Source organism: Amphibalanus amphitrite, unplaced genomic scaffold (genome assembly GCF_019059575.1).
Source record: "Amphibalanus amphitrite isolate SeventyFive unplaced genomic scaffold, NRLGWU_Aamphi_draft 001244F_arrow, whole genome shotgun sequence".
Taxonomy (NCBI): domain Eukaryota; kingdom Metazoa; phylum Arthropoda; class Thecostraca; order Balanomorpha; family Balanidae; genus Amphibalanus; species Amphibalanus amphitrite.
In genome coordinates this window covers 111886-125833 of record NW_024882737.1, presented here as the reverse complement: position 1 = coordinate 125833, position 13948 = coordinate 111886, and the positions used below count along the sequence as shown (strand labels likewise).

The window sequence follows — 13948 nt, the reverse complement described above, 5'->3', positions numbered from 1 at the left end:
TCCAAACACACCCGAGAACATGACGAGTTCTGTCGATCATCTCCTTGGAGTCATCAGCGATTTATGTGATCTTGTTTGGGCTTCGCTGCGCGCTCAACGCCGTCACTTTTTTACCCACGGTTGCGCTAAGTTCTGCTCCTACTAGGTACCAAAAACTCAGTATCGCTCCTACCGCTGGCATGATGCTGGGCCACGCACAATTTTCTGTAGAACTGAACAAGTGCCGATGCCGGCCTGAATTCAGTCCGTGCTCCTCCCAACACAGCCGGCACGGTCGCATTCGATATATTTAACAAATCATAATATAAGTTCGTTCAAGTAGACCACTCATATCTGTACAGTGAACACTGGCATGTCGAGGGAGGCCTCCCCTCCTACCCACCCCTGCCCTGTGCCATCCCCGCGCGACCCTCAGGCGAACACAGTATAACGCGGCGCGGCGGCTCCTCTGACTGAGGCGGCGCTGCCGGCCGGGAGATTACCTAACAACGGTGGGCGGGACGGCGAGAGCCGCGGCACGCGCCGTAGCAGCTCGCCACACACGCGCGAGCACCAATCAATAGGACTGAATCAATCACACGGGCCCAGCGGGCCTACACCGGCTGACTCGAGACGCACATCAGAGTCATACGAGTCATGACATCACGCTGAGGACCACTGACGCGGGGACTCCCGGCTCATGGACGGTCCACGGTCAGCCGACGCTCGACCCTCCTATCCACGGCGCCGGCGGCCGAGGGCCACCCAAACCGAGCACAGACCGCCCCTCCGCGCACACACACGCGCACATACCGATCACGGGCTGGGGAGGTCGGGCCGAGTCCCGTCCCCGATCACAACTGAAAGAACCGGGCCAGCCGACCGCGCCCCAGCGCAGTGGCGCGATGGGCCCTGACGGGTGGCGGCTGCATGAAGGTCACCTGATATTCGGTCATATCATGTCCCAAGCATCGCAATACATCCCCAGATAGATACCAAACAAAGTCAGACTCGGTAAAGGAACAGGCAAAGACGAGAACAACGGTAGTAATCTATCGAGGACACTGAGGCAGACGAGACTCATTGTAAAGACAAAATAAAGAACGCAGATTACCAACAAGAAGGACCATGCACAATCGGTTGGGAGGAACTGGTTAGCACGAGCACCAATTCACCCGTCACGGAACGCACTTTCACCATCAGCGAGACGCAGCGGTCCCCGAGTCGGCACATAACACATCCGTTATCCAGCGCGGCGGCGACGGCAACTGAACGGGCGACACGGCAGGCGATACTCACTTTTCTGCTTTTTTTCTCAAGATATGCCTGGAGTATAGCCCTAGAATAATGGAAGCCGCACTCGGTAAAGAAAGCAGCCTTAGCATGCAGTCAGTCTGAGGCGATAATGAACAGTCTATGTTACTTGAGACACATGGCTGCCTTATCCATGATATAAAATCGGAAGATCGGTGGATAGCTGGAAGAGGAGCTACGTGAATGAATAAAGACGGGAAAAGGCGAAGAACCAAAAAGCGCATAGCTCTTACCGTGTGGCGGGCCTTCAAACCTGGCAGCCACTTCGTTCCCCTCCCCCGGTACGTTCTGCCCAGCCCTAAACTGAGGGACGAAGGCCCCACTGCGTGTAAGCTCAGAACGGCCGCTGGCGGCGCGGCCCTGCCCGGCCCGGCGACCCGAGGCGACTGGCCGACCGAAGCTCCGCCGGGCCCGGCACGGCCGCGCCGCAGCGGCCAAACACAAATAACAAAACGTCTTAAATACTGATTAGGTCAAAACCGCAGACCCCGTCTCTGTGCGTTCTGTGGCGGCGCCGACTGTGGCGGGTCGGGGAGCGACACGCGAAGACTGAGGTCCGCCGACTCATCACAGAGGACCGCCCGCGTTAGATCACACAGGAGGGGATAGCCGCGGGTCGTCCTCAGACAATATCACACAAATATCGAGCACTTACCACGCGCCCAGTCCTCTCGCTCGCATCACATTCAATATCACTCAGCTGTCGGCCACCTATTGCACCAAACTTTCACGCTACTCACGTACCTCAGATAAGAACTGACACTCAGCACGCAGCACGGGGTCGGGTCGGGTCGGAGTCGGCCGGTCGGTCGGCCGCACCGTCCCGCCGCGGAGATCACACTGGCGTCCTGCGCCGCCACAGATCACGTCAAGGCCTTCGGAGCGCGGGCGGAGACGCGTCACCGGGTCTCCGGCCGGCCGGGAGGCGGGCGGGGAGGAGGGGGTCGCCCACCACCGGCCCGGCGCGGCTCGCCCGGCGAGCAGCCGTCCGCTGCGGCACCGTCGGCCACTACGGCTCAAAGTTCAGCAAGTACTCCTTGAGCTGTGCTGGCAGCGGCAGTTTACTGACGTTGGGACCGGGCCGACGTCTCAGCGCACCGTAGATGGTCACACGACAAATCTGTTTTAGAGTCCGCGGGTTGGTCTGCAGTTGACGCAACAGGCTGGCCAGCTGCCACTTGATGGGCGCCAGCGTGGCCTGCGTGTGCAGCAGCCGCAGACAACTGTACAGCACGCTGTGGTCCATACACATGTAGTACAGCCGTATGATGCGCTCAAAACGCCTCTCCGGGTCTAGGAGCAGCTCCTCGCGCCGGATCAGCCGCTGGATGTAAAAATACAACACCTGGTGTGACGACCGCTTCAGGAACACGGACGACTGTGAGTGGCAGATTTTCGGCTCGTTGCTCGTGCTAATGGCGACGTTCGGGTCGGCGCCGTACTGGAGCAGTGTCAGCGTCAGGTCACGCACGTGCCCCAGGTCGGCGGCGCTGCGTGCCGACGACACCATGTCGATGACCGACAGTAGGATGTGGTGCGACCGCTGACTGAAGCGCACGTTCGGATCGAGTCCGTGCTGGAGCAGAATCACCAGCAGCTGCCGAATGAAGTCGAACGCCTGCGCCTTCTCTGCCTCTCGGCTGAGCGCGATGTTCTCCGAGGCAGTGAACATGAGCACGTGCAGCGGCGTCAGGTTGCTGCGCGACGAGCAGTTGGGGTTGGCGCCGTGCTTGCAGAGGATGCGCACGCAGTTGAGGTAGAACACCTTCATGGTGTGGTTGAAGTGGTGCAGCGGGTCCTTGTTGATGAGCGGCACCAGGCAGACCATCAGCGGCACAGAGCCGTCACGGCCCACGATGTTGGGGTTGCCGCTGTTCTGCAGCAGCATGTCCAACAGCTCGTACCTGGTGGCGCAGACAGGGAGGAGGCGGGACTCAGACGGATGTGTGGCAGCCGGCAGGAGCTGGTTAGGGGGCCGATCAAAGTTCGTCGACAAATCGCGCAGCTATGTAACGCAGAACTTTGGCACACTGCAAATCACGATGGATATTTCTGAAAAAGTACGTCATTATGTCAATGCATGCAAAAAAAAAAAAACTAGGCTGTGCTTTGCGTATTGGCCTTTCCTTCATTACCAGTATTCACGTCCATTTCCTCACGCACATCCATCCGCCCGCCCGCCCACCCGTCCAGCCCGGTCCGGTCCGGTCCGTCCGTCCCTCACCTGAACTCCCAGTCCCTGACGTGCCGCAGCACACAGGCCAGCGCGCTGTTGCCCTGCTGGTTGATGCTCGGCGCGGCGCCGTTCTGGAGGAGGTAGCGCACTAGGTGAAGCGTATCCCACTTAGTCCACGGTGGCGGCTCGTGGTCGTACCCGTAGCGCGCCTCCTCCAGCGCGTACCTGGATACGAATTGGGATAGGGGGTCAAGGGCGTGCGGTAGAGTGCGGCTTTCAGGACAGCGGGGACGGTCAAGGGTTGAGTGCAGCTCCGATGACTCGTGGGGCTTGGGCTCACACTACGTCGTCCACTCCAGAAGTTTTGAGACTGGCCTCGTAAAACCCATATGAACAGTGCTAGATACTTGTTGTTCTCACAAGTCCTTACCACAGTTGTTATAAACGTACTTGCGTAATTTTGTTTTTCTACGTTGCAAAAGACGGCAACGGTGTCACCCTGAACATGGCAAGTCGCACGCGGCTTGTCACAGTGAACAGTGTAGAGCACAGTCAGGCTGTTCATGTGAAGACAACTTGGAGGGTCGCTGTGCAATAAAATTTTGGGATTAGCTTGGCAAAAATGCCCGAGAAACATAGCAAATTGACTCTAAGGTGACTTGAGACGAAAGCTGGATGTATTTTTACCATCATGAGACCAAGAGACAGAAGGTCCAATGAAAACACACTGACTCCTTCAGACCCAATAAAGACAGCGGCGCAGGTCCACTGGGAAGTTCAAATTAATCCCTTACTTAGAACAAAAAGGCAAAAACTTCATAACCTGGGTCCCCTACACGGCCAGATGGTCAATAAGGAATGATTCGTGAAGGTTCTGAGGGAGTTGAGAAAGAGATTTCGCCGCAAGAGGTCGGAACTCTTCAACTGTGGCCAGGGGCTCCTGCACCTGGACAGCGCACACACCCACAAGTCCACTATGGAGACGAACTATCTGACACAGATGTGCGTCAAAACCGTCCGTAACCCTTCCCACTGTCCTGATCTGGCCCCCGTGGCTTCTGGATGTTCCACAGACTGACAGGGAAGCTCAGAAGACAGACTGACAGAAGCTCTTTCGGAGGATGTGGAGGAGATGAGTGAGGCTGTGACAGAGGCCCTGGGCACCTTCACTTTGAAGGCCTATCAGCAGGCCTTCAGGCAGTGACAGGAGCGCTAAAGCAGGTGCATTGGACTCGGGAGGTTCCATTTCGAGTCATACAAGTTTCATGCTTCTCTGAAACAGACAACTGTCTCTACTAAAGTCTCAAAACTTCTGGAGTGCACCACGTAGATAAGCGGATGCAGTGTTTTGTTAGAGACACACATACAAATTACAACGTGGCTTGACCTAAAATAAAACACGACTGAGATCCAGAGCAAAATTAAGTGTACAGTGAGAATCCCTGGTCACAGGTCTCGACAGCTAAGCAATGAGTCGTTGAACAATACATTAGCACCAAACACAACACTGAAATTCGCCGTCGTCAGACCAGGAACGTGTACTCACAAGACGTCGGTCTGACCCCACTGTACGTCGTCGTCAGCTTGATGTGCGCACCCACCTAGCGATGAGTGCGTGCAGAGGCGTGTTCCCCAGCGAGTCCGGCTCGTTTATCAACTCCCGCAGGCCGTGGTCGAGCAGCAGTTTGGCCGTACAAAGCGTGTCACTCACAGTCTTCTTCCCCAACAGAAACACCTGCAAAGAGGGGGCGGGGACGTGAGAGGAAGGCTGCTGCGGATGGTGCTCAGCTTCGGACACCCCATTAGGTCATCCACTCAGTCTGGTTGCCCACCACCTTTACTACATGCAGCAGTGGCTTGTTCTTAATGACTGGCATACCCTCCAAGACAGTCTTAGCCTTGTGAAGTTGCCCTTCTCCCAGGTCATCTGGACAGCTATGTCCAGGTATCCTGCTTCGCCTCACAAAATGCATCAGAGTTTTCTGCTGTGTGGAGCTGCTGGTATTTACTCCCTCTCTAGTCCCAGCCACGTCCCAGTCCCAGTTAGTCCCAGGCCCCACTCCCACTCACCACGTGCAGTAGCGTCATCTGCTGTGTGGAGGTCCGTACTAGCGTGTCTGCACCGCACGCAATCAGCCTCTCCAGAAACTGGACGTGATGTAACGCCGCCTGGTGGATGGGGTAGTACTCGTCGTAGCACTGATTTATCTCGTCCGACCTGGAAGGAGACCAGGCCCGAAAGTGGTTAGTAAGGACGATGGGTTTAATTTCAAGGAATTTAGAGCGATCGCTTTGTATTGACTAATTATTGTGGCCAGTAGCTTGCGCACGTAGGCAGAGCTTCTTGCTCTGGTTCTTGCCTCCTTCGTTCAATCGGAAATGCCAGATGACGGCATGATTTAGGGAAGAATGTGTATGGCCTGCACAACCCACAAACACATTTTGTTACCGCACCCACCTCTCTGATACCAGGTACTGCACGCAGTTCCAGGCGCCCCGTTCGCAGGCAATGTGTAGCAGAGGCCGCTTCTGGTGCCAGGGCAACCAGTGGTCCTCGCCCTGCTGGGTCAGCAGCTCGAGAATCTCCACCTGAATAGCGGGACAGCCGTCAGACACCAAACACAGGCCGGCCGGCTCCAGTGCACTAAATCGAGCGGCCGATATGTCGCATAAATTTAACGACGATAAGTGATTGACGGGTTCATTGCGATGGGATATATTTGTTAGCTGATACCGAGACAGCAATCCGGAAGCTTTATAGGAGGGCAACAAAACAGCTCAAATGCTTAGAACGAAAAATCATATTATGGCATGAATCTGTAATGATGCCCCGTATCTTAAAAATATAAGAATAACATCCCAACTATAAGTACAAAACCACGCCACTACACCAGCTCCGCCCGATCCCAATATCTCCCCTGTCTCATCCCCGTCCCACCATCCCACACACCCACCTGATCGCCGTCAATGGCGTAGTAGACGGCCGACTGGAGCCGGTCGCTGCTGCGCTGGTCGGCGCCGCCCGGCTCAAACGGACTGCAGTAGTTGCCGCGCTGCTCGCAGTTCTGGTTGTGCGGGCCCGGCCAGCACATGCGCGCCTCCACGTCGATGCGCGCGCCGTGCTTCAGAAGCATCTCCACACAGTCCTCGTACCTGCCGGACCGACGGGGACTCAGCGGCGTCAGAGGGTGGGGAGGAGGCGTGACCCGAATGGAGAAGAAGATAGCGCAAACTACAAACTTCTCGGCCTTAGTTGCCACAGCCTGTACCAGCCTTGACCGCTAGAAAATTGATTATCTCAATCCAAAATATCGGAAACTGAGCAGATGATTTTCATGTCCTTTGTTGTGACTTTTCACGATTCTAATGTCATCAAATAAGCCTGCCATGGACAACAAATTATTCAATAATGTTATAGCAGCCACAGATCATGAAAGCGCAGGTACTATCCAACAGCTTTTTCACTTCTAGTGATGCATACAAGCTGACTTTTTTCTGAAGCACTAAAAACTGGGTCAAATGCTATAAAAGATCATTTTATCTAAGCATTCCAAAAATCCTCCTAAATCTCGTCCATTTCTCCTACCCAATTCCCACCAGCCTAAATCATGCCCAGCCACAGTGTGGTCCTCTCCCCCCGCCCCCCCCCCCCCCCAGCCAGCCACCTTCCGTAAACACTCACCCTTTGAGGCAGGCGATGTGAAGTGGTAGCGAGCACACTCCGCGGTTGACGTCCAGGTTTCGGCTCAGGATCCAGCGCACCATATCCAGGTTGTTCATGCCGACACACTTCTGCAGCAGGTTGTAGCCCTCCTCGTTGTGCACCTGAAGAATGTTCTCTCCCTGTGGTAGACGAGCGGGTTAAATGTGTGGACTGGAGAGCCATCCTCAATATTGGTGAATGTCGGTAACGTTCATCAGAGCAGAAACCCATGGTCGAACCACTGCATCTTCGCAATTGGACACATGTAATCTAAATGATAAATACCGCCCAAATCAGGAGCAAACACTTGATATCGTAACCACTAACCGCATTCACTTTTGTCAAAGCACAAACAAATGAGTTTCCGCACGGCATGGTCACGCCGCACGCCTACCTTGTTGATCTGCGAGAGGACCGGCTGGAGCCGATGCACCATGTTGCGCGGGTTAGCCCGCAGCGTGTCGAACAAGAAGCGGACATTCTTGGTGGTCTGCTCGCTCAGTTGGCGGTGGTTTGAGTTGAGCAGCGCGCTGCCCGACTGAAAGAAGCTCGACAGCTGATTGCCCATGGTGGCAGTCGGCTGTCGACCGCTCCCGTTCGTCCTGTGAACAGCGGCCGCACAATGCAGAACAATCAGTGTTCTGCTGGGGCTCGTAGCTTCCAACAGAATGAGCTGATCAGTGTGTTCGAAATGTGATGAAACACGTAAACTGTCGCTTTTTGTAGAAATAAAGTCTGAACGGCTCAGGGCGGCTTTTGGGTTCGATTTCTCGCGATTCCGTTCAACATTGACTTGACGTTTTGGAGATCAGCCATTCACTCGTAACTTTGTTCGAGATTCGTTCGAAGATAGACGGTCTGTTGTGACACGGGCCATTGGTAGTTGCATGTCAGTGAAGGGAGGCAACATGTCATTTATAGAGAACGTCACAGGGCTGCGGAGTTGGAGTCGGGGTCGGTCTGAGTCGACAGTTCTAATAGGAGTCAGAGTTGTAGTCGATTTCGGAAACCGGAGCGGGAATCGGAGTCGGAGTCACCGGAAATCCATCGACTCCGCAGACCATGCAGGGCTGCAGAGTCAGAGTCACCGAAAATCTATCGACTCCGCTGCCCTAACTATAGATCGATGTGGCGTTACTCACGGTACTCATGTTATAAACACAAAGACATTCAATGAATGGCACTAGTTTGTCTCGAGTATGTGGCCGTAGATTTTCCGAGATTGCTTTTTGTACCTATTTGTCATGCACCCAGTAAGTGATGTTGATGTGTGTATTGATGCGTGCTTATTTTTCGAAGATGAAAGCGGAGAATGTCTCAATATGTCCTGTGTAGGTCAATGGACGCGCCGACCGGCGGTCAGCTGCAATACAGTGTCCTTGGAAGACAGTGTGTGTTAGCTGCAGCCATTACTGATTACACCCAGGAGCCACACCTAGCAGTGCTTATTGAGAATATCATTCACTGTTACAATTTTAGCCTTAAGTTTGACACATCACGGGAACATAGTGACAAAGTCCTCATCTAGTGTGGCCCTCTCTTGCCAGGTATCAGCTGGCTCAATACAGAAACGTGGGTCAAACAGCATTGGAGATTCCCTGCACGAGCCAGCACTGAACTCACTCTCAGCATGTTAAACAGCAGATTATTTATCCACTAAGCCACAAGGTGGACAATCAGTAACTGTCTTTACCAAGCTAGGTAATACTTCCCTCAGCTATTTTCCAACAGCTTTTTTCATAACCCTCACCGGACCTATATGTTTTCTACATACGCGCCGGTCGAGGGGGGGGGGGGCGGGTACGACCCCCTCGCCGTTTCGCCCCTGGTGGAGCTAGCGCGTCGCGGAAAAAACGAGCGTGTGCGCCGTTACGAGACGCAGAGATTGGTACCCGATTTTAAGGTCCTAGGTCAACCGGTGATCTCTGAGGTCAGGTCAAGTGCCCCAAGGTACGGTTCAGTTTTTGGTGAATAACTTCGCAAAAAACGGCCGCAGAGCGCCGATTTTGGCAGCATCGTGTTCGCCTCGCCCAGGCGCGTCGAATGATATACTTTTTGTTTGGGTCAGGTCAACTTAGGGTGTTGACCTCAGGTCAAGGTCAGGTCAGCGCCCCCAGGTCACGAAGTTGGTCGAAAGAGGTCATGTCGCATATCATTCGATTCGGCAGGTCTTCCGGAGTCCATTGGGGGGCTTTCCCGACTCGCTAGCTCAATTTGATCAAGAATTATTGACGAAAAACTAATATGACGTTAAAGGAAATAGTTCACTTTTTAACATGGGTTTTGAACTGGAATAGCAGTTCTGTAGCTTAGGCTGAGACGAGCATAAATCAGGAGATTTTACAGCCCAACGATCACCCTAGGCAAAGATATTCTATTTCTCGTCCCGAAAAAGGTGTCTTGCGTTGAGGATGTGTGCCTTGCATATATTTCCATCCAGTATGAAAAGAGCATGGGTCCCGAAAATTATTCAGAAAGTAGAGAAATTATCTACGAGAACTCTAGAGAAATTCTCGTACTGATCAATTAGGACATTCAGGGGAACATTATCAGATCGAGCAGATCGCCCAAATGCCGGTGGCTGCGATAATTTCTCTGTTTCTGAAGAATTTTCGGGACCCATGCTCTTTTCATACTGGATCGCCTGTGCCTTACAGAAACTGAAAAGTTCTTCCTATAGCAAAATATAGAAAAAAAATCTTTTGTTATAAAAAGGTTTTATTTTCTTTGCTGATTATTTTGAACATAAAAAATCATAAATCGTTGCAAAAAAAAATAATTTCGTGAAAGTGAACTATTTCCTTTAAAGGGACCCTCCCACCTTCAAAAAAGTTAATGAATTGGCATGAAAGTGATGTCGCTCGGTTCAGAAAGAGCAAAAACGAATATCTACCAAATTTCATCGAAAAATATTCACCGGTTTTCAAGATATTAGACTTTTACTTTTGTTTACTTTTTGGGGTCTCCGCTGTTCCTAGCGACTTTATTTGAAAGTGCGGCATTTGTTGCGCGCAAAGCAGCATATACCACCGCGTGCTACAAAACGTTTTAGTCAAACATTTAACGGACGTTCGAAAGCCTGATGACGTCATCAGATTCCCGTAATGGTTAAGAGATAGGGACCACGCTGGTCCCACCCTGCAAGTAAAGGGAAGAAATTTCTTGAACACCATAAAGCTGCGGGGGTTGCGACCAGGATAAATGGTGGTTTCTGAGCCTGGCCGCAAACTTGGCTATCTCAACTCAAAACTAATGTTAAGGTGGGAGGGTCCCTTTAATGACGTCATAAACGATGTCACGCAAGGTCAACATTGCAAATGCAAAAGTGACGTGTCTAGCCTTGCAAGGAATGCATCAAATCACGATTCTGTGTGCTTGAGATAGTTGGGGATGGTTCCTGGTGCCAAAATAGCAGTTTTCATTTTTCCCCATTGACTTATAATGGTGAGGTCACGAAAATGACCTGACCTCATATGACCCTTAGGAAAAATCTGAGATATACAAGTTGTGAGACTCGTAATGGATCCTAAATCCTGCAAGTTTAATTTCCCTGTGAAAGCTCTTCTGGCAGTGAGGGCATTGCGAGGTTGCAACATCTGAAGACCGTGCAGAGGTTCACTTATGACGTCATACGTCAGTGAACTGACCTGACCCAAAAATGTGGTTGGTATCAAAAGATCCAGCTTGAATCAAAGGTCAGGTATGCTATGTTTCAGCTCTCTATCGCCAGCGTGTTCGGAGCTATCGCGAAAAAACCCTATGGGTGGCGGCAACCGCCCCCCTCGGCCGGCGAGGGTTAATGGAACCTTAGCTTGTAACATGGTAATTATTTTAAGAGTAATGTGTTCCACTCCAAAAGAAGCTTGAGCTTCACTATCCATCAATAATTGCAATGGTTCCTCGCAAACGCTGACATGCTGCAACTATACTGCTATACTTGTAAATTACAACTGATCACAATCAATAATGGCTATATATGTAAATGCAATGACAGCAGTAGGTAAAGATAATGTGTACATCCCATTGTTAACTCAAGCAGAATTCTTTAGTGCCTACCAACCTACCTCTTTTTAAATGTGTATTTGATTTTTTTTTGTAAATACTGTACAAAATCCAAGTATTTCTTCTACCTATTTTCTAGCTTAACCCTATTCCTGGCGGGCTCCGCCGGGACAAGAAACTGGCGGGAGGGGGGCCGATTCGGCCCCCCCCCCTTCAGATCTCAAAAACTACACATCGCAGCGACAAACGGTAAACGGCATCGGATACGCACGGTCAAGATCTACAATTTTTACTAAGGTCATTTTCAGGTCAGGTCAAAGATGACGTCACAGGGGTCGAAAGTCAAAATGGCGGCGCTAGATATGGAGAGAGTTTTTCTCGAATAACTTTCGAATTAGTCAAGATAGGAACAAACTAAGGGCATCATCGTGATCCTCTCGTCAATCCGCATCGAATGATATATATGTTGACCTCGAAAGGTCAAGGTCAAAGGTTGACCTCAGGTCACGTGACCTCGAGGTCATCATGTATATCATTTGATGCGTCTTGACGAGCTGAACACAATGAGACCATCCACGCGTCTGTATCTTGTTCCTGTACGGAGTTATTGGCCAAAAACCTTTGGTGACCTGTATATGGGGCCATTCCGACCCGTTTTAGTGGTAAAAACAGGGAGTTGATTTTTCCCCCATTGACTTATAATGGGGAGGTCGCGAAACTGACCTGACCTTAGGTCACCGATATCAAAATTCTGAGATATACAAATTGCACATACTGGTACCCTAACTAAAGCCTGAAGAGAAGAAATTGATCGGTCAAAAACTCTAGCTCTGGCGTGATTGCAAACTTTTCTGAGGTAGGGTCACCAAACCGCCTCTGGTGACCTGACCTGAGGTCAGATCAACTCAAAATTTTCAGACATGCGTAAAAGCCTTTTAGGAAAAGTCAGAAAATTTGAGCTTCCTAGCTCAACGCGTTTGGGAGAAATAACCAAAAAACCTCAGGGGGGGGCTCCTGAGGCCCCCCCCCCCCCCCCGCCAGGAATAGGGTTAATAAAAGAGTGTTCTTCCTTTCCATGCATTCACATTACCAATGCCTGCTGCTCTTAGAGTAGGCTAAAGGCAGATAGATGTAGTCCTAATATCCTTGACAAAACATGATATTTATCTATATTGATATCATGCTACATGCACCATTCAATATTTTGCCATTTATTTTCCGCCTATCTCCCAAATCATGTTGCACTTGTACTCCGTGCAGTTACTGCAAACTATGTTGTAGATTGGGTATGGACATCACGTGAAACATATTAATCACATAATCGTGTAGAACAAAACTGACAAGCGACAACTGACAACCGCCCGTCAAACTAAGATTATTGTTATGGCGTAGATTAATTCTACATTAAGTTGTGGAAATGTAGAACAGTAGTCATAGCTGGCAATTAAGTTTCGTTGCAGGAAAGGCATGGCAATCAACACAGATTTCCACATTAATAAGACATTTCTTCAACCTCAGACGCCGCGGCAAATCCAGCGCATCGTAAATATAACACTTTCCACAGAAAAACACTCACCAAAGACTGAAGCAGTGCTTAATGAGCACTCAGATGAAAATACTTAAATTCTACACAAGACATTCCCATCGCAAAAAGCTTGCGACAAACCCACGGAGCAGAAAATCATGGAAACACTGCAATTCATTATCAATTGTTCGCCATCGACGTCTCGAGTTCTCAGTTGAAGTATTGGGGATCAGCACTATTCCCATAATAACAACAGATTTAGCGTTACTTTGCAAAAATGATGCAAATAAATGATTCAATTTAATACTCGAAAGTTCAAGGAAAAAGTTCCTCAAATACGTAAAGCAATTAAAGATTTGAATCAAAATCACGGCCGTCCAGCAGAAAATCAATATAAGAGAGTCCTTTCTGTGCTACTTTTCTCATCACTAGCATGAAGACAGGGGTCTGTACAGCTAAATAATAAGCTTGAAAAATACATGTAAAAGCTAATGATTAACCCGGTTTACATAGCATTTTTGACGAGGCTCTAGCTCGTTAATTTGGCGATAATTTCGATGCAGTGGTCTTCAAATATTTGGAGGGTATCATTTTGTAAAGTGTTAGGCACCATTGGCATCTTTTGCAACATCATGGACGGAGATATAAGCTTGGAACAAACCCTATGACGCGTCTATTTATCCAGTGCTTTCCGCGATAACTAATTATCGGACCTGCGATAACGATAAAACGATAAGAAAGGTTTCCGATAACAACACACGATAAACGTGAAAATTTAAAAAAAAACAGCGATAGCGATAAAACGATAAAACGATAACGATAATTGTTCTTAACAGCGAAAACGAAACGATAAACGATAAAACGATAACGATAATTGTTTTTTAACAGCGATAGCGAAACGATAAACGATAAAACGATAACGATAATTGTTTTAAACACCGATTACAAAAGCGATCAGAAGTACTTAGTTTATTTAAAAACTGTAGGTACCTACCTACTTAAAGTTTATTTGCAGTAGGTATATATTCAATACTGGATCATACAAGTAAAGGAAAAGGAAGAAGCACATTTTAGTCAAGCTCAGCATAGCTGTCTCATGCTCTGTGTCAGTATTGGCCAGTGGACTCCATCTTCTCTCTCTTCAAGATAGCCTCCAGGAGGGCCATGTTGCCCTTGGTGAAGACCAGTTGCTGAAACTTGTCGCTGGTCATGCTGGCGCGCTTGGGCCTCAGGACATCCCCGGCCGTGC

At 50.1% G+C, this 13948-nt stretch overlaps 1 protein-coding gene across 2 annotated transcripts; it reads right to left on the bottom strand.

The window, feature by feature from the left end:
- Window positions 1-269: 269 nt before the first annotated feature.
- LOC122371433 (ankyrin-1-like) lies at window positions 270-13128 on the bottom strand. Of its 2 annotated transcripts, XR_006254733.1 has the most exons (10): window positions 12751-12918; window positions 7567-7774; window positions 7152-7312; window positions 6424-6622; window positions 5928-6058; window positions 5540-5687; window positions 5071-5204; window positions 3518-3694; window positions 1729-3197; window positions 270-1647 (listed from the first exon to the last, which is right to left on the bottom strand). XR_006254733.1 is itself a non-coding variant. In XM_043347762.1 (9 exons), the coding sequence occupies exons 2-9, from the start codon at window positions 7738-7740 to the stop codon at window positions 2303-2305; spliced, it is 2019 nt and encodes a 672-aa protein (XP_043203697.1). In that variant the 5' UTR covers window positions 7741-7774; window positions 12751-13128; the 3' UTR covers window positions 270-2302. The 2 variants fall into 2 exon arrangements, 1 of the variants encoding a protein (XP_043203697.1); XM_043347762.1 differs by having other exon boundaries at window positions 270-3197; window positions 12751-13128.
- Between the last annotated feature and the right edge of the window lie 820 nt (window positions 13129-13948).

Bases quoted from the DNA above. Each gene is read 5' to 3' on its own strand.
- LOC122371433 (XM_043347762.1), bottom strand. From the start codon at position 7,740: ATGGGCAATCAGCTGTCGAGCTTCTTTCAGTCGGGCAGCGCGCTGCTC. The intron at 7,313-7,566 runs GTAGGCGTGCGG...CGTCTACCACAG, and splicing joins TCCTCTCGCAGATCAACAAG to GGAGAGAACATTCTTCAGGT. The intron at 6,059-6,423 runs GTGGGTGTGTGG...CCCGCTATTCAG, and splicing joins ACGCCATTGACGGCGATCAG to GTGGAGATTCTCGAGCTGCT.